This window comes from Geotrypetes seraphini, chromosome 12, assembly GCF_902459505.1.
Source record: "Geotrypetes seraphini chromosome 12, aGeoSer1.1, whole genome shotgun sequence".
NCBI lineage: Eukaryota > Metazoa > Chordata > Amphibia > Gymnophiona > Dermophiidae > Geotrypetes > Geotrypetes seraphini.
In genome coordinates, this window is record NC_047095.1 from 119,463,486 (window position 1) to 119,484,030 (window position 20,545).

A 20,545-nucleotide genomic window follows, 5' to 3' on the forward strand; every position below is an offset into this window, starting at 1 on the left:
GTGTCGTTCTTTAGTGTCCATCTCAACCTCAGTCCTTCTCCACCAGCATTCTTCAATGCAGAGCTCGAGGGTCAGTGGCTGGAAACCATCCCGTGTCGTTCTTTAGTGTCCATCTCAACCTCAGTCCTTCTCCACCAGCATCCTTCAATGCCGAGCTCAAGGGTCAGTGGCTGGAAACCATCCCGTGTCGTTCTTTAGTGTCCATCTCAACCTCAGTCCTTCACCAGCATCCTTCAATGCAGAGCTCGAGGGTCAGTGGCTGGAAACCATCCTGTGTCGTTCTTTAGTGTCCATCTCAACCTCAGTCCTTCACCAGCATCCTTCAATGCAGAGCTCGAGGGTCAGTGGCTGGAAACCATCCTGTGTCGTTCTTTAGTGTCCATCTCAACCTCAGTCCTTCACCAGCATCCTTCAATGCAGAGCTCGAGGGTCAGTGGCTGGAAACAATCCCCTGTCGGTCTTTAGTGTCCATCTCAACCTCAGTCCTTCTCCACCAGCATTCTTCATTGCCGAGCTCGAGGGTCATTGGCTGGGCCCATTCATACTCTGATTCTTCCCTCCTTAAAGAGTAGTAAAATTCTGGAACTCCAAATAATAACACCATTCCAAAATCTTGGAGAAAGCTAGTAGCAACATGACAGAACCTTTATAAGAGTACACAAGATTCCAGAACACCTACTCTGTCCCTGTGGATGACCACAGGAAACCATCCGCAGTCATTCTTTAATGTCCAACTCAACCTCAGCTCTTCTACACCAGCCTTCTTCAGTGCAAGGTTTGAGGGTCAGTAACTTGTCTGATTCTTCCCCCTCTCCTTAAAAGAGTAGTAAGATTCCAGAACCCCAAAGAGTAGCAGCATTCTAGAATTTCAAATAGTAAGCAAGATTCCGGAACCCCAAATAGTACCATGGGGACAGAATTTGTCCCCTTCTCCGTCCCGATGGATAACTATGGGAAATCATCCCGTGTCATTGTTTAGTATCCATCTCAACCTCAGTCCTTCTCCACCAGCATTCTTCAGTGCAAGGCTTGAGGGTCAATGGCTGCGCCCATTCATATTTTGATTCTTCCCTCAAAGAGTAGTAAAATTCTGGAACTCCAAATAATAACACCATTCCAGAATATTGGAATAAGCTAGTAGGAACATGAGAGTACACAAGATTCCAGAACCCTTTCTCTGTCGCTGCGGATAACCACAGGAAAACATCCCCAGTCCTTCTTTAGTGTCCATCTCAACCTCAGTCCTTCTACACCAGCATTCTTCAATGCAAGGTTTGAGGGTCAGTTGCTGGGCCCATTCATACTGATTCTTATGTGAGCTTAGTATAGGACAATCAAACATTGTGGCATCACTGAAAAGGTTGACTCTTGGGCATTGGTGGAATGAGGAATTATGATATCACAATATCAGCTCTGGCTAGCAGAGACTGTCATTGTTTAGTGTCTCTCTTAACCTCAGTCCTTCTACACTAGCATTCTTCAATGCAAGGCTTGAGGGTCAGTGGCTGGGCCCATTCAGACTGATTCTTCCATCTTTCCTTAAAGAATGAAATGGAGATGGTTTCCTTTGGGATGAGAACTGTGATGAATTTTGTCTGCTTTCAATGACTTAAGATAACAGTTTCTGAGGCTGCACTTTTTATGTGCAAAGGTCCTACAGCACAACAGAACAGAACGGCTGCCCAATAATATCTTGGTGGTAGTTACCACTAGGGGGCTCACTCATACATGCTTAGAAAGTCTTCCAGCCTTTTCTGCTATTAAGTTGTTCGTATTGTTTTTTTTTTTTATTTAATGCATTTTCTATCCCGTTCTCCCCAATGAACTCAACAGGTTACAGGATAACGTAAGATACAGCCAAAACGGTCTACATTTTGCCATATTTACGATACAATGTGTTTATCCTTAACTGATCTGCACAGAGAATCTTGTTTCAATTTGCATTAGGCAGGGGGCGTTCAGGTGAAGAGGTACAAGTTCCAAGTCAGGTTTATTAAAAAAATTGTTATATCGCCTTATCAGACTTCAGAGTGGTTTACAAATATATATATATATTTTTTTTTTTAAAAAAAAGGGAAATTTAAAACATCATAAAATCAATAGACAGAACACAATGAACCATGGACAAAACTTAGACAATGGGGGGGGGGAAAAGGGGAGAATACAATGTAAAAGACTAAAAGAAGGGGGGAGGGAAAGCAAAACAACCAGCAGAAATGCAGGATTAAAATGCATCTAAAGTATCCTTATAAGGATGATTATACTCCAAAGGCATCTTTGAACAAGAATTTATTTCTAAAATTTCTAAACCGCTTATACCTAAGCGGTTAACAATAACACCATCACTATAATTCAAGATAGCATACATGGATAACACCATCAATTACAGTACAATCACATACTAACGCTACAAGTTATCAGTCTTCACTAAATGTTTTTAAGTTGCTCTCTGGTGTCTAGTGAAGTGTCCTCTCAAGTAATTAGGTGCAGAATTCCAAAGCATAGGGGCTGTTACTGAAAAAATATTAGTCTGCAATGTATTAATATGTTTCAGTGAGGAGATTGAAAGTAAGTTTTGAATAACCGAACAAAGCGTTCTTTGAGGAGAATAAGGAATTAACAACCTATTGATGAAATCTGGTTGGCCACTGGTTCTGGTTTTGAAAGTTAGTAACAATATTGTGTATACTATTCGGTGTTCTACAGTTCAGGAGTCCTTTGAGGGGATCTGAGCTGCGGGGGTAGTTGATTCCAGTAGCTAGGCAAGAAATGTGAGTAGGATTGTCTGGCGGTCTGTAGTTGAAGGGCATGAGCAAGGGGAGTTTCTGTTTAGACAATTTTAAACACAAGGAATGAGAGGTGGACTTTCTGATGGCAGCGTAGACATGGAATAAAATGCTCGGACACATCAATGTAGGAGCTAGAATTGGGACAAAGTCAAGAATGACCCTCGTCGAATCAGCCCCTGTGTCTGATTAAAAACAGAAATTGTGCCTTTCTATATAACCTTCCTTGTATTGTAAATCAGATCAGCAGTCTGTCCTATGTTCATGATTTTCATAAATCAGTTTGATGCCTGGGTGGAGTTCTAATGAAAATCCACTTCAGCTGGTTAGACTACATAAGAATAGCTGTACTAGGTCAGACCAATGGTCTATCAAGCCCAGCAACCCATTTTCACGGTAGCCAATCCAGGTCCTTAGTACCCGGCCCAAACCCAAAGAATAATCAAGATTTCAGAATCCCAAAGAGTAGCAACATTCCATGCAACTGATCCAGGGCAAGCAGTGGCGTCCCTCATGTCTTTCTCAATAACAGACTATGGACATTCCTGCAGGAAATTGTCCAAACCTTTCTTAAAAGCAGATCTAGATGTCGTCATAGGCAATACACTGAAACTTTCCATCCAATATGTGAGGGCGGCCAAAAAAGCGAATAGGATGCTAGGAATTATTGGGAAAGGGATATTAAATAAGACCAGGAATATTATAATGCCTCTTGTTCCATGGTGGAACCTTACTTTGAGTATTGTATTCAGTTCTGGTTGCCGTTTCTCAAAAAGGTATAGCGGAATTAGAAAATGTTCAAAGAGTGACCAAGATGCTAAAGGGGACGGAACTCCTTGTATGAGGAAAGGCTAAAGAGAATAGGGCTCTTCAGCTTGGAATAGAGGTGGCTGAGGAGCGATATGATTGAAGTCTACAAAATCCTTGACTGGTGTAGAATGGGTACAAGTGGATCATTTTTTTTTTTTGGGGGGGGGGGGGTTATCATCAAAAATTACAAAAACTAAGGGATACTCAATGAAATTACATGGAAATACTTTTAAAACCAATAAGAGGAGGACAAATTTTCACTTAAAGAATCATTAAGTTTTGGAACTCATTGCTGAAGAATGTGGTAACATTGGTTAACAAAGCCGGGTTTAAAATAATTTGGACAAGTTTTTGGAGGAAAAGTCCATAGTCTTCTATTGAGACTGAAATGGGGGAAGCTAGTGTTGTCCCAGAGATTGGTAGTATAAAATGTTACTACTATTTAGGATTCTAGAATTTTTGTTCCTCTGGAATTCTGGAACGTTTCTACTATTAGAGTTTCTGCCAGGTACTTGTGACCTGGATTGGCTACTGTAGAAACAGGATACTGAGCTAGGTGGACCATTGGTTTGACCCAGTATGGCCATTCTTGCTTGAAGTCCTAAGAACCCTGTAGCTCTTGTCGGTTGATGCTCAAGGCAGCTTGGGCTGGGACAGTGGGGGCACTTCAGTCCTCCTTCTGGTCAGCAAGTACTGCATAGATCACAGACTCCTTGGCGTTCTCTTCAGCCTGAATCTGGCTGTTGCTCTGGTGTGTGATTGTTACGTACTGGACATCATCACAGTCAGAATCAACCTGCAACGGCGATTAAAAAGAGAAACCGTCAGCATTGTAATTTCGTGATCAGGGCAGATGGCTCCTTTCCCATGTAAATTCTAATGACTTAAAAGAGGGTGGGGCTTCAGCCTCTCAGCATACAACTGTGGTCCCTACAAACTCACATTCACATATGACCATCACTTCTTGCTGTTTTACAACATTACTAGGATGAGAGTTATGACACTTGAAGATACGGGTTCTCAATCCACCTCTACCACTAACCCTCACTATTGGTACAGCGTTATGACATTTGCAGACCCAGCTCCAGCTCCAATCCCTCTGCTCCTACCATCTGTCAGAGCTGTGACACTAGCAGACCCAGGCTCCAATCCCACTGCCACAAGCACCCTGTGTGACAGATTGCAGAGGGCACAGAGTTGTGATACCTCCTGACCCAGGTTCCAGTCCCACCACTGTCACAAACTCTCCCTTTATGACAGTTTATCGCAGAGAGCACGGAGCTGTACCTGTAGATCCAGAATCCAATCCCACCACTGTGAGAGGGCCTAATCCTGAGTTCACAGAGTTGTGATGCCTGATACACGTTGAGTCCCATGATGATTGATTATTATTTATTTAGATTTATTAACTGCCTTTTCATGAAGAGATTCACCCAAAGTGGTTTATAACATTGAATAGTAATCAGGTACTGAAGTATTTTCCCTACCTGCTCCAGTTGTGGATCTTGGTTCCGCATAGGCACAGCATCTGGTTGGCTGCCTGTATTCCTAGCGTGACCTCGTTCACCTGCAAGTATCCAATGTGATCATTCACCAAAAAGAAAAGATGGTGACACATTAAATAGTTCTGATCAGTTAATACTATCGCTATGTGCATGCTTGCAGATAGGAGTTAGAGGACAACGTCCCCTGTTTAAACCAATTTTATGTATAATTTTTGGCAGAAGGTGTCAACGTTTTCTGCTCTGTGGTTCTGCTTCCCCTTCTGCTGAGACAAATAAGTATTAGAAGCCCGGAAGTTGATGCCGTTTGAGCTGGTTAAGTGCTCTTTCCTAGACGTAACTTAGGACTGGCCTCTAATCTCCGGAAATGAGATCACTTAGGATCTGTATGGAAAATTGCCACCCTGATCCCCTTAGGATGGGAGTGACAGATCCTGTCTTTCCAACTGCCCTCAGTGCCTTACCCACGGCTGTGATCTTCCCTTTCCTCCGTTTCTTCAGGCAAAGGGTGGTGACTACCAGGAAGAGGAGTAGAGCCACGCCAGCAGCCACTGGCACTATGATATAATATATCTTCCACATTGTATCCTTATTGTCAACTGTTAGAGAGTTTGAGCCTGTGGAGAGATAAACAACCAGCAATTGCTAATGGGCTTTCATACAGTCCACTGCTATCACAGAGTCCTGATGTGACACGTGAAGTGTGTCAGCCTAGAGCAGTGGCATACTCAGACCTAGATTCTAATCCCACGCCTGTCACCACCTCTTACAGCATGACTGCTGAGAGTATAGAAATATGATGTTTGCAGGTCCACTTTTGGAATTTCACACCTGCCACCAAAAGGACTTTAGCATTGATGCCAAATGTATGTCTTTTTTTTTAACTTCCAGAAGTTACATTACATTACATTACATTAGTGATTTCTATTCCGCTTGTACCTTGCGGTTCAAAGCGGATTACATAAGAAGAAGCTGGACATTTCCAGGAGGGTACGTGACATTTAGGGTAAGACATAGTTACATAATGAGTATAGACTTGGTAACATTGGTTGAGAGCAGTTATATTACATTACATATCAAATCTTTTTCCGGTTTTTGGTCGGTTGAGGATTTGGTGTCAGGGAGAGGGTAACCTGGTCGGTGTATGTGGAAGAGGAGATTAGGTGTTATGAATATGCTTTTTGAAAAGTAGCGTTTTGAGTTCTTTGCGGAATGCTTTGAAGTCAGATGTTGAGGTTATATAAAGTTATAACTTTATATGTAGAATGTCATTGCAGGTTATGTTCCTAAATGGGGAAGGAGGGGTTAGGGTTCCATTCTGGTGTACCTGACAATTTAGCATCCCTTATGTGGCCACTCGTTTCTTACTTTCTATCAATAATAATAATTTTATTCTTATATACTTATATTCTTATATACCAACAAAGTTCTAGGCGGTTCACAAGGTGAGCTAATACAGGGGATACAGATAAAATACAAATTAGCATAATGGACTTAAAAATAGATAAAGACAGAAAGCATTTACAATATAATGCAGAAAATATCGGCACGGCAGGGAAAGAAGTAATACATAGATCAGATAAAATGCATCAAGTTGAATATAAGGAACTTGATTGAAAAAATGAAGCAGAGTTGAGTCTTTAACAATTTTCTAAAATCAAGATAGGAAGAGACCTCTAACATAATTTTTGCAAGCCATACATTCAATTTAGCGGCTTGAAATGAGAGGGTTCTCTCAAGGAACTTCTTATAACAACAGGATTAGTGATCATAGACTCATTCTCCCAGGTCCATCTTGTGCACAGTGGGAGTCCAAAAGGCAGAGTGCTTTTCGCTTTCTTTGTGGAATTCCTTACTATTATTTCTGTGTGCTGAAACTTATGCGCAAAAAAAGAAACCCAAAAATTCCACAGCAGTAATGGAGTCCCTAAAGAACAAGAAAAAGCCATGCAATTGATGCTCTTGATGCAAATATGAGTAAAAGTCTTGTAAAATACACACTCGTCCACAAAACAGAACAAGGTCACGAATGTTTATTTGAATGTTCATTGAATAAAAACTCATCCACATGAAACAATGGTCTGTGTTTCGGCTATAATAGCCTTCCTCAGGGGTCCCTGACATGGGTATGGGATGATAGCACGATTATGGATAAAATTGATATCTCCTAAAATACTCTTTCAGTGGCGAATCTTCAGACATTTCATTGCAGTCGCTGCTTCGCACGCTTGAAGGTTCGCCACTGAAAGAGTATTCTAGTAGAAATCAATTTCATCCATAATCGTGCAGATTATCATCCCGTACCCACGTCCAGGACCTCTGAGGAAGGCTATTATAGCCGAAACACGGACCGTGTTGAGTCTGCATTACAGTCGTTTCATGTGGATGAGTTTCTATTTGACAAATATTCAATAAACTAAACCTTAAGTTTGTATACCGCATCCTCTCCACAAATGTAGAGCTCGGCACGGTTTACAGGAATTGATATAGAAAGGAACTCCAATGAAAAGTTGAAGGACTTAGTAAAGAGAAAGTTTAGAGGGACTTAGTATATCAAAGAGGGAGGGGTAATTATATTTTAGAGAAAAACCAAGTTTTCAGGTGTTTTCGGAAGAGTTGGAGGGAGCTCAGACTCCGAAGCGGGGCAGCGGGGCTATTCCACAGCTCAGTGATCCTGAAGAGGAGGGATGTCCCTAGTTTTCCTGCATGGGATATGCCTTTTAATGAGGGGAAGGATAGTTTGAATTTTTTAGTGGATCTGGTGGTGTTGGGATTCGAGGAGTTCCAAGATAGTGGAAAAAGGGGAGGAAGGATGCCGTGTAAAGTCTTGAAGGTTAGACAGGCGCATTTGTAGTGAACCCTAAGGATTACTGGAAGCCAGTGAAGCTTAGACAAAAGCGGGGAGACATGGTCAAATTTACTTTTTGCAAAGATTAGTTTAGCCGCAGTATTCTGAATCCGCTGAAGTCTGAAGGCTTTTCTTTGTTAGGCTTAAGTAGATGGAGTTACAGTAATCCAGTCTGGAAAGAATGATTGATTGTACGAGGACAGCAAAGTGTTGTTGATGGACTATTGTAACTCTTTATTAAAAGGGATATGTCAAAAGGATATAAAACGCCTACAATTAATCCAAAATACAGCCATCAAGATAATTTCAGGCGCAAAGAAATTTGACCATGTTACCCCCACTGCTACAAAAAGCCCACTGGTTGCCTGTAACACATAGGATAACTTATAAAATTGCTCTCCTGACTTTTAAAACATTACAGACCAACACTTATAGACAGACTCTTGATCCCATACGACCCCCCCAGAGCTCTAAGATCTATTTCACAGTATTCTCTTAATGTTCCATCTTTAAAAACAATTGGTACACGCCGTACCTTAATCTTTTCTGTGATCGCTCCTATGACTTGGAATTCTCTTCCTTTATATTTAAGAATCGAAAAAAACTTACAAAAATTTAAAAGCAGCCTAAAGTGCTTTCTTTTTAAAGATGCCTTTAGCTGACCACATGATTCTTAATAATGTTGAATGGCTACAGTCACCTCCGGGGAAAGTGTCCATAATTTGCTTCTTTTTGTTTCTCATTCTTATCTGCCCATCTCCCTTTTGTATTTACCTTATTTGTTTTCTTTTCTTTCTATAATGATTGTATTTCTCCCCCCCCTCCCTATTTGTTCCTAGGGGCTCTACAGTTCCACCTACCCAGTATGTATTTGTTATTGGTCACGTACGCCTTACTTGTCTAATCACTAGCAGATCTGTTATTATGGCCAAGTATGTTCAGTCAAATATTTATTTGTTTATATGTTATTTTTTTAATATTTTGTAAATCGCTTTGCATTTTGAACAAGCGTTTAATCAAAAATCGGAATAAACTTGAAACTTAAACTTGAAACTTGAATGAAAGCAGGATCTCACTTTCCTTAACATGTGAAGATTGAAAAAGCATTTTTTTTACTAAGGAGTTGAGGTGGTCGTTGAAGGACAGTGTAGGGTCAATGATGATGTCCAGAACTTTGCTAGAGAGCTCAAGCTGCAGTGTGGTGCCAGAGGACAGTGGGATGAGGGTGGATAACTGATCTAATTTTGGGCTGAGCCAAAGTAGTTTTGTTTTGGTCTCATTCAGTTTCATTTGTACGGTGAGAGCCCAGGATTGGAGGTTCGTTATACATGAAGAAATGTTCTCAGAGAGGTTAGTGAGGTTCGAGTCGGTCTCGAGGAGGACGAGGATGTCGTCAGCATAAGTGTAAAGTGTTTCCAAGGGGGATAGTTGGAGGAGTTTCAGGGAGGACATATAGACATTGAAAAGAATAGGAGATAGAGGTGAACCCTGAGGAACTCCACAAATCGGTTTCCAAGGGGAGGATGAGGTGCCATTCATGTTAACGGAGTAAGAGTGGGAACGTAAGAATTTTGAGAACCAATCTAAGACTGTGGAGTTTATGCCAATTTCAGAAAGTTGGAAAATTAGTATATCATGATGGACAATGTCAAAAGCTGCAGAAAGGTCGAATTGAAGAAGAACAGCGAACTTATTGCGAGAATGAAGTTGTTGGATCTTTGAGATTAATGAGGCCAATAGGGATTCAGTGCTGAAGTTGGGTCTGAAGCCATGTTGGTAGGGTAGGAGAATGGAGAATCTCTCAAAATAGGATGTGACTGTTATTTTTTGTGGACGAGTGTATTTTATAAGACTTACTTATATTTGCATCAAGAACATCAGTTTCACGGCTTTTTCTTGTCCTTCTCATAAAATTTTTAGAACTAAGCTTTAGGCACATTCCCCCCACTTTTACCAAACCATAGCGTGGTTTTTAGCATTGGCTGCGGCGGTAACAGCTCCGACACTCATAGGAATTCTGTGCAGGCATTTGAACCTGCTGTGAAAGAATCATTTGTTGTTTTTGCTGCCAGTTTCTTCTGCCAGGAATGGCAGCATGGAAGATATTGCTCCAGGTTTCTAGAACTCTTCATATGAACGTGAAACTTTTCTATTATTTTATGGAATTCCTTTCTTTTATTTCACTTTGTGTACCACTTTAACTTGCAATGCAAATAAGACAGTACAGTATTCCCCTGCGTATCGCGGACTCACTCATTCGCCATCTGCTCCGACCGCCTCTTCCTGTAGTAAAGTCAGGCTACACCAATCGGGAGCTGCGTGTCAAAGCAACTCCTGATTGGTGTAGCCCGACTTTACTACAGGAAGCCCGACTTTACACGGTCGGAGCAGACCGTGAGTGATTTTCTTCATCCGCTGGCGCTCTGGCTGCCCTGTCCTGCCTCCGCTCGAAATTCGTGGGGGTTCCTGGAACAGAAACCCTATGAATTTCAGGGGAGTATGGTATATTAAAACTTAAGAAATGGAAAACAACAAATGAACATTACCCATTTTAAGCAGGGCAGTATTTGGGATTTACAAGTTGAGTGAGAATGCTGCCTGATTTCTTGGTTGGGTGGAGGTATGGGATGTTTTGCAATTGACAGTAGCGTACAGGTTCATGACCCTTTATCCGAAATGCTCGGGACCAGAGACTTTTCAGGTTTGGGGAATGAGGTATCGCCAGTAGCCACAGCGATTCATATATTTTGCTGTGGCCCCTCAGGCTTCTCTCTGCCCTTGCTGACATCACTTCCTGTTTCTTCACCAGCTTGATGCAACAAAGAGAAGTCCGCGGGGTTGCAGCAAGTGGTGAATATAAATCACTGCTGCCACTGACGATACCTCAGACGTACACCAGTGTGAGATAAGATGAACAATTGAACTAATTTAGAGTGAATTCTTTAAGGTGACTTTGGGGGACAGGTTTCATTTTTGAAGCCAAAAGTGAGCTTTTTTTGTACAGATTAGTAATGCATCAATGTTACAAAAAAAAAAAAAAAAGTTGTGTTTTGGAACTTTTTGGGTTTTGGAATTTCAGATAAAAGTTGACCTTTTACAAAGCCGCATGGCAAAAACCCTTTAAATCCCTATAATCTTTGTGGCAGTCACTGCAGCGGCCTGTGCTATCAGGCTTTGTAAAAGAGGGGGGTTAGTATTTTGTTAGCTTTTAATTGTGCTGATATGGTCCTTCTTTGTGGACAATTTTATCATAGGACTTAAGTAGGGTCAGCATAGTAAGGTTGAGTGGTGCCCCTCCCCCACCTTCCCCCCCCCCCCCCCCCCGCGCAGCCCGTTCACTTTCCCCATACCTTTTTAGCTTCTCCGGCTACATCAGCGTCGGCTCGTCCTTTGACGTCACTTTCTAGGCGCGGGTACCGTAAATAACGTCAGCGCTGATGCGAGCAGCAACCTCGCGCCAGGAGAAGGCAAAGGGCGTGCGTGACAAGGAGAGGAGAAGGGATGCGGCCGTGCACTTAGGAAGACTGTTCCTGGGGCGGACCGCCCCGCACCCCCTTACTAACCCACTGAGTAGAGTGACCTTTTTTTTTTTTTTTGGCTTTTCCAGAAATGTTTGAAGTGTGTCATCCATTCGCTCAAGTGGTTTTAGTTATTCTTTTAAGTATTTGTGAAGTTTTATTTTGGCTTACGCTCAAAAAAATGTCACTTATTGGGCCTCCACCTGATTATGGGCCTTTTACTAAGCTGAGGTAGAGGTTTCTGCTGTGGCCTGGGGCGTTCGATGAACGTTGGAGCAGCATCAGAGATTTAGCGGTCCGGGCCACGGTAGAAACCTGTACTGTAGCTTACTAAGAGGGGGGGGGGGGCGGTTATGCGAGTTATTTTGTAAGCTACCTAGAATTGTTTAGATTGAGAGTGGGTTATAAATGGTTAAAATAAATGTTTATAAGTTGATGCTATACTTATGCTATTCTTATGATTATGTTTGATTGGTTGGTTGGTTTTAATCCACTTTGATATAAAGTAGAATATAAACAAAATAAATAAATTAGGCCTGTGAAATTTCAGGCCTAACTCAAAAGCATAAGTAGTATCACCAGCCTCCATATAAATGTATATTCTTTGGCGCTACTTGTACTGAATATTTAAATAAGGTGCCAGTGGATAAATTCCTGAAGGATAAGGGGATTGAAGGTTACAGATAAAGGATAAAGAAAGGGTATAGATAAAAAGAAAAGGGGTTTGAAGGAGATAAAGGATTAGGGAAGAACAGGTTCTAGACAAAAGATCACTTTACAGGTCTGATGGGCTGCCGCGGGAGCGGACCGCTGGGCGCAATGGACCTCTAGTCTGACCCAGCGGAGGCAAATTCTTATGTTCTTATGGTGCCTTTAGTCAGTAGCTATTGCTTAGTTTTCAAGCAGGCGCTTGGCTCTTTTTTCATGGATAAGAACTTAAGCCTTACTGGTTCAGACCAATGGTCCATCTAGCCCAGTATCCCGTCTTCAAGGAAGCCAATCCAGGTCGCAAGTACCTGGCAAAAACCCAAACAGTAGCAGCATTCCATGCCACCGATTCAGGGCAAGCAGTGGCTCCCTGTCTATCTCAACAGCAGACTATGGACTTTTCCTCTGAGCAATGCTTTCCAAGTCTTAACTATTCTCTGAATGAAAAAATATTCCCTCCTATTGGTCTTTAAAGTATTTCCCTGTAACTTCATCGCATGTCCCCTATAAATCTTGATGTAGTCAAATATCAATCCACTTGTACCTTTTCTAGACCACTCAGGGACTGGAGGGCAGTAACTAAAGTCTGCTTCAAATTCTCCCCCCCTCCTCCCCCCCTATTTTCCGTCAGCACACAATATTTGGTGTACCTGTGACCTGGAAGCGAAACTCCTTCTGGATTTTCACCATGCCATTCACTTCCAAGCTGCACCACCATGGGCCCTTGCTGTCTGAATGGTTGACACCTATGATGATCAACTGAGAAAATGTCATATTCTTAAAGATAAGTCTATAAGCGCTGTGTTTCACATGGTTCCCTTTGGCATCTGTCCATTTGATGGTCACTGTAGAGTCCATGGAGGTGACTGAGCATATAAGGGTCAGGTTGGATCCCTCTTGTATCGGACCAGAGGTGTCATTAGCCCCTGAAATCAAATCAGCAGTGATGAGATCCAATGGTCATCCGTCTATCTATGCCAATGTAAAACGTAATCTTATCTGAGTCTTCCTACACAGGGAAACTAAAAATTATACATTCTTTGTATTGGTCCTCTATTAGCATAGCTAGGACATTTTCCCATCCTTAATAAGTATTTGGCTAGAGCACACTGAGCCCTCTTCCCCTGGGGTTTAACCAGTTTCTTTTTTTTTTTTTTTTTAATATATTTTTATTATAAGAAAGGGTACAACAAGGCAACTGGCCAGAGAAACATAAAACAAAGATTCAGGTACAAAGAGATAAGAATAATACAATAGTACAAAAAAATTATACAGCCACAGCTACAGGACACCAATTCCATACGGAGAGCAAAGAGTGAGCAAGCAGCAGCAAAAAACAAGAACCACAAAATAGGAAATTAGGGGGGGAGCTCCACCCCCATAAGGAAAATGCCAAGAAGTGGAAACAAAGAGAAGAAAAAATACAAAATGCGAAACCAGGCAACCGCCAACCCTTTACATTTTATAAGAAGAGAAATCACTCGCACCCATCCCTAACAACCCCAGAGTCATACATACCAACAAACATACACTCCACTGTCAAAAAACACAACTAACACACACCCCAGTCATACACCCCCCAACCCTCCCCTAGAACGTGCGAACAAGGGCAACTGCAAGAACTCCATCCAGAGAGCCAGATATGCCAGCACCTCGGGATTATGCGAGCATTTATAATAGGAAAGCTCAAAACGAGCTAATTCAATCATCTGGCCCAACCAGCTCTCAAAAGGAACATCCCCAGCCTGTGTCCAGTAGTGCAAGATAGTGCGTTTGACAGTCAAAAAAGTCAAGTATATAAAGCGCCGCTGGGGCATTGTAAGACCCTGAGCCTCAAGCAATTTCTGGTCCCCCAAAAGCAGCGTCCTATAATCCCATTCCACCTCCACCTGCAAGACCAAGCGAAGCTGCGCAAAAGACTGGTTCCACAAAGCAAGGGTGGGACACTCCAAAAAGGAATGCAAAAAGGACCCCTTCGCCCCTTCGCATTTGGAACATAAGTCAGTATCCCAAAGCCCCAACCGAGCGCCCCGAGCCCTGGTAATATACGCCCTATGAAGAATCTTAAATTGGGTTTCCTGCCAAGCCGCAGACTTCACAAAGACCTTTAAATTATGAAAAAGCTCCTGAAAGGTCTCCGGAGTGTAGTGAGCCGCCAGATCACGATTCCAAGCGTTTTGTAATTGAGAGAGGCGACCTGCCGCACAACCCGAACCGGCCACCTTATACCAGACAGACAAAGATCCCCCAGCAGCTGGGATCTGAAAGAAAAACTCATCTAAGGGCCCACACAGCCACTTAGTCCCATGGATCTGCTGAAGACCGGAGAAATAATGTCTGGCTTGCAAATAAGCAAAAAAGTGAGTATTTGGGAGCTCCCAACGGTCCCTGAAAGAGGCAAACGAAGAAAAATAAACCTGATCCCCCTCCATCATATCATGAAGTGTAGAGGTCCCGCGAGTAGCCCAATCAGCAAAAAGTCGACTGCGAAGACCTGGTGGGAAATCAGGGTTACCCGAGAGGCTAAGAAGTGGAGAAGCACTGGGGATCTTACCCTGAGCCCGGCGCCACCATCTCAATGCCAAACAGAAAGGCCTCAAAAACCGAAATTTGGAAGACAACCCCCCTCCCCTCGGAATTGTGGGAGAATGTAAAAGATTCAGGAAAGTATACGGAGCACACCAAGTCGACCACCAGCCTGTAGGGGAAAACCGGGCAGAGCCCGATAGCCCCTCATGCACAAAGCGAAGGAGAGCTGCCACATTGTAAAGGCGAACATCAGGGAGGCCTAATCCACCCTGGCCCCCAGGAAGAGTCAGCTTGGCATAGCTAATACGTGCCGCACAGTGTCGCCACAAAAAGGCAATGAAGATGGAACGAAGTTTACCAATATCACGTTGAAGGAGCCAGATAGGCACCGTCTGCGGCGGATAAAGAATCTTCGGCAGGAGAACCATCTTAATTAAAGCAGCCCGTCCAAACAACGACAAGGGAAGATCCTTTCATGCGCTGCAAAGCAGTCGAATTCGTTCTATGGCATCCAGAATATTATGCTGATAGAGAACCCGCGGAACTGGGTGTAAATAAATGCCGAGATATCGCATAGCTGTTGTCACCGGGGGTATGGGCAGGCCCGCATGCCAAGGTGCCCAGGTAAGGCCCGTCAGAGGCATCAACTCTGATTTATCACAATTCACCCGGAGGCCCGAAATGACTCCAAAATCCGTCACCAAGCGGAGAACTATCGGCAAATGGAGAGGAGCCTGATCTAGAAAAAGCAGGATATCGTCAGCAAACAATGTAATGCGACACTCAGTGGGTCCCACCCGTATCCCACAAAGCTCCCTACCCTCACGGATCTTTATGGCCAAAGGTTCCAAGGCTAAAACGAACAGAAGTGTAGAAAGGGGGCATCCTTGACGAGTCCCCCGACATAAGTCAAAAGGAAGCGAAAGACCCCCATTAATAATAAGGCGTGCCTGTGGATTAGTGTAGAGGCCCTCAATCCAGTGGACGAAGTTCCCCGTTACCCCATAGGCTGGAAGCACCCAAAATAAATATTGCCACGAGATACTGTCGAATGCCTTTTCCATATCGAGGCCTACGATGGCAGAAGTACCTCCGTCCCCCTTGCGAGCATGCATCGCCGACAAGGCCTTGAGCCTTGTCTATCTAATTTCCCGACAAGGCCTCAAACACCCAAGGCCCTACATTTTTTCATGCCTTTAGCGGGGGCGGTCTTTGTTTAATATACCCAGTGATGCTATTTTTTGTTGCCTCCTCAAATATCCACACATAGACCCAAATTTTACTAGCTTTGCTCTTTTCTTTGAAGCACCCTTGTTTAAATTCACAGACGATCCGTATGGCGTCCTAGAAGTGGGGGTGGGGGAGTTTGTGGCTCAGGACTGCTGGTGCTTCAAAGGACATTATTTCACCCCTGGTGATTTATTTTTTTTTTTTTTTTGCTGGTTGGGTGATAGTGCTGGTTAACCAAGTCGTGGTTAACTGAGATTCTACTGTTTTTATATTGGCCCAAAGTGGGTTTATTAATTTCAGTTATGCGGACGATATTACTGTGGTAATTCCAATTCCTACTTTTGTTTCCACTGAGATAGAAGCCATTTTGGGACTGCTCAGAAACCAGATTCCCAAACCCCAGAGGCTTAAAGCACGACACAATGCCTTCTAGAACTTTTCCATATCTAGCGTCAAAATGGTGGAACTCTCTTCCAGCCCAGCCTTCAAAAGCTTCCGCAAAGACCTGAAAACCTACCTGTTTACAAAATATCTCATCCAAGCTAGATAACGCCTTAGCAGAGGTTCAGAAGCATTATATCCCTAACAAGGATCCCGGCAACCACAGCAGTCAGTCAGACTATCCGGATTCCCACATCGTAATGTCTTAACCCTAATATAAGTTTGTAATTACGGAATATGACCCCAAATATAAGATTGTAATTCCTGGATATTACCAGTAACTCCTTGACCTCACTCACTTGGCCCCTTCTTATGTTGTGAAGAGGTTTGAGTTTGTCGCCTGTTCACAAATTACCCGAAGAGTTAATTATTTTGCTTTTCCTTCAGTTTGGGGGTCTGTCAAGGTGGATAAGCTGTTTGTCTTTAAGGTGGTGCAGCTTTGGGATGAATTAGCATGTTATTTTTTATGTCCTGATTCTTATTTCCACCCCCCACCCCTTTTTTTATTATTTTTACAAAACCATGAAAACGGTTTTTAGCGCTGGTTGGCACACTGAATCCTCTTTGCTGCTCCTTGACGCTCATAGAGTTCCATGAGCGTTGGGAGCAGAGCAGAACATTCAATGTACCAGCCAGTGCTAAAATCCCGCTTTCATGGTTTTGTGAAAGGGGGTGTGTGTTCGTTTTTAAGTGACATATACAAACTTACCTGTTTGATAAATTTATAGTGTGTAGAATGGCATGAGTATTTGATGATTTACTGTTATTGTAGATGTCGGTCTTGTCCAGTTTCTTTTTGTTCTAAACCACTCTGAACTTTAAGGTTATTGCAGTATCTAAATAAATAAATAAATATGTGCACCCAGGACATACACCCCCAGAGGCGGAGGCATGTTTGTTTCCACGGTACAAGCTGAGAAAGTGGTTAAAAAAGTAAGTGGGCAAAATGATCTAGGGCTCATTGTGCTGAAGGTCTGGAGTGGACACCAGGTCTGAAGTAGAGAGTTGCACGGGGACAGAAATCCCACCCATCCCCGCCCGTCCCTGCCAGGATCCTCTCCATCCCCGCCAGGATCCTCTCCATCCCCACCCGTCCCCATCAGAATCCTCTCCATCCCCACCCGTCCCCGTCACGATCCTCTCCGTTCCCACCCATCCCCGTCAGGATCCTATCCGTCCTCACCGTCCCTGCCAGGATCCTCTCCATCCCCACCCGTCCCCATCAGGATCCTCTCCGTCCCCACCCGTCCCCATCAGGATCCTCTCCGTCCCCACCCGTCCCCATCAGGATCCTCTCCGTCCCTACCCGTCCCCGTCAGGATGCTCTCCGTCGCCACCCGTCCCCGTCAGGATCCTCTCCGTCCCCACCCATCCCCGCAAGGAATTACCTCCATCCCCGCCTATCCCCATAAAAAGCAGCAATTACTTCTGACAGGATCATCAATTCCACAGTTTCTTTTGTGTTTGCGCTGCTGTTTTCCTTGTGGAATCTCTTTGGTGGAACCCTTTTTTTGTTTTCTGTTCAGATAATTAACTTATAAACCCCCCTCTTTTACTAAGGCTGACGTGTCCATTATATTATATGGACGAACCCTGCTTCCAAAGCCTTCCATCCCCGTGGAGTCCTGTTGGCCAGAGGGAGGTCCCTGTGGGAGTCCCGTGGATTAGGGGGGGATTCCTGTGGGACCCATGGGATTCCCGCGATCCCCGTTCCCATGCAGACCTCTAGCCTGAAGTAGGAAGGGCAAAGAGGGTTTTGTTTGAGATACAGTATATAGCCTCACCTGATAACACAGCAAGGTTGAAAATCTGAATTGTCTCTTCAGGGCTGTTACTGCATTTGTATCTGCCGGCATCTGTGACTTGTGCGTCCTGCAGAAGAAGGGAGGTGTCCGGAAGAAGGCACAAGCGTGGTGAGGGATCACACTTGGCACAGTGCACTGAACCAGAGCCAGAACTGACGGCAAGTTTCTGATACTCAGAAGCGCCGATTCTCTGGAAAGACCACTCTAGCTGGCTGTCGGATTCAAGCTCAGAAGGGTCAATGCCTGGAAACTCTACAGAGCCTCCTTCTGGTACGAACAGCTCCACATAGTGAATATCTGTAAGAGCAGAACATCAAGTTACTGACAGAGAAAGCATAACAGTGAAAACTCACAGAGAGTACGGCATCTAAGTGCTGTTATTCTTCAATGGATTAATTTATGTTAAAGCGTCCTAGTGATCCAGTTCCTAGAAAGGGATCTTAAGCCTTTTCTAGTTTGTCATGATGCATTTTCATATCTGTAGTTCTGCTGAAGTGGAAGATTCAGGGGCCCACAACTGCCACAATGCATTGGGGAAAGGAGGGATAAAAAAAAAAAAAGGGGGGGTTGAGTTAAAAGATGCAGCACTGGCGGCCACCCTGGTCGGATAAGTTACCTTTAACTCTCATCAGATACTGCAGGGATGCTCTTGTGTGATTGCGGATGGAGAACTTGCAAGTCCACTTCCTCAGGTGGTCAGATTTCTTCACTATGACGTGTGCGTTGGTCCAGACTCCATTCTTGCTTTTTCTAACTTGGAGAGTTTGATCTTTGTCATTGTGCCAGGTCACTTCCACGTCCTCTCGGCCTGACAAACATTGTCCTTCATTCCTGGCACACAGTACCATGCATTGTAATGTTGCCTCTGTTTCTTCAGTCACAGGACTCTTGGGTTTAGCCTGAACTGAAAGAGAGAATATCAAAAGCTTTCAGAGTTAGGGGAGGAGGGTCCCTGTATTTTACTCCCAGCACCCTTATCATAAGCTGTGTCCAGTAGTGGCATCCAGTGGTTGAGGGGACAGGATGCAGACCTATGAGGAAATTTTACAAGACTTCTCCCAGGTGCAGGAACCAGCACTGTGAATAGAACTCGCATCTCTTGGATGGCATATTCATGGGTCTTTACATACAATTTCAGAAGTGGGCCCAATGCTAAGTAGTTTTGTAATGAAGTTCTTCTATCATTCTATTCCACCGAGGCCCCTCTACGACTAGCCCTCTGTGTGGCAAACATCTCCCCTTTTATCTCTAGCCCAGACTCACCTTTCAGAAGCATTAAGGACACTTCTCCAAGAGTAACCTCTGAGCCATCTGTGTTATAACTCACACAAGTGTATATCCCGGAGTCTTTCTCCTGCAGATATGGCAAGTGGAGAGAGGCATTTGGGAACATCACCATCCTGTGATTAATAGGACGAAGTTTGGTAACAGATCCATTTGGAAAGAGCACAGCCAGGGGGAAAATTTTATTTGGCTCTCTTTCAAGCTTCCACTGGACCCTCTGTGAGCCGGGGCCTGGTTTCCGAGGGCAGGGCAGGAGGACAGATTGTCTCAGAGCAGAGTACACTGCATCACCAGCGCCTGGAACAGAGAAGAAGGCTCCATGAGTACTGGGAGCCAGGGGCCAGGAATTCGTATGATAGATGTGATTATTTCCCAATCGTAGCACGATAAGACACAGGCTATTCTGTTATTGGAGTTAAATGTTCAATTTATGATTGATTGATGGATTTATGAACTTCCTTTATGAAAAGATTCACCCAAGGTGGTGCACAAGTACAATTCATAAAACTTACAATTTTGTTAACAGCATAACTAGTTAGGGTTACCATATTTTACTATTGGCCCCGCTCCCAGGTCTGTCCAGTTCCACCCAGCCCCATCCCGATCTACCCAAGAAACGCCCCATTCTGTCTTAGCCTCACCCCCCATCCCCACATCGGGAGGGCATCTGCACATGCTTAGGTGCAGACACCCTCCCATTGTGGTTCCGAGCTGGAAGCTTCAAAACCCTGACCAAGTGCCGGGTTTTGAAAAGCAGTCCAGACGTCTGGAAATGTCCTCTAAAAAGAGGAGAAGTCCGGTGAAATCTGGACATCTGGTAACCCTATAAATATAAATACTATAAATGTGGTAAACTTGTAATCAGCAAATTGAAACTTATAGGACTATCATAAACAGTATCAAAAATATACTTAATAGCACTGAAATCCAAATGAGAGAGATATAATACAACATCAGCATAATACTTATGAAATACCTTTGAACGGTTCCGTCTCGCCATATTATTAGCACTACACGAACAACAAACTTCTCCGGCACAGCCCCATCTCTTTGGAATAGAGAATGACATGGTGAGAAAATCATC

At 43.7% G+C, this 20,545-nt stretch overlaps 1 protein-coding gene across 2 annotated transcripts in view; it reads right to left on the reverse strand.

Moving 5' to 3' along the window:
• Window positions 1–3,733: 3,733 nt before the first annotated feature.
• LOC117346073 (sialoadhesin-like) overlaps window positions 3,734–20,545 on the reverse strand; it is a 29,099-nt gene continuing 12,287 nt past the window's right edge. The window contains exons 4-10 of one of the 2 annotated variants that reach the window (XM_033915373.1): window positions 19,441–19,758; window positions 18,794–19,081; window positions 18,157–18,474; window positions 12,823–13,098; window positions 5,563–5,715; window positions 5,084–5,163; window positions 3,734–4,392 (exon numbers count right to left, since the gene is read on the reverse strand). In XM_033915373.1, the coding sequence (XP_033771264.1) occupies window positions 4,264–4,392; window positions 5,084–5,163; window positions 5,563–5,715; window positions 12,823–13,098; window positions 18,157–18,474; window positions 18,794–19,081; window positions 19,441–19,758 (1,562 nt within the window). In that variant the 3' untranslated portion in view covers window positions 3,734–4,263. The remainder of the gene's footprint in view (window positions 4,393–5,083; window positions 5,164–5,562; window positions 5,716–12,822; window positions 13,099–18,156; window positions 18,475–18,793; window positions 19,082–19,440; window positions 19,759–20,545) is intronic. The other variant, XM_033915375.1, reaches the window with a different exon arrangement.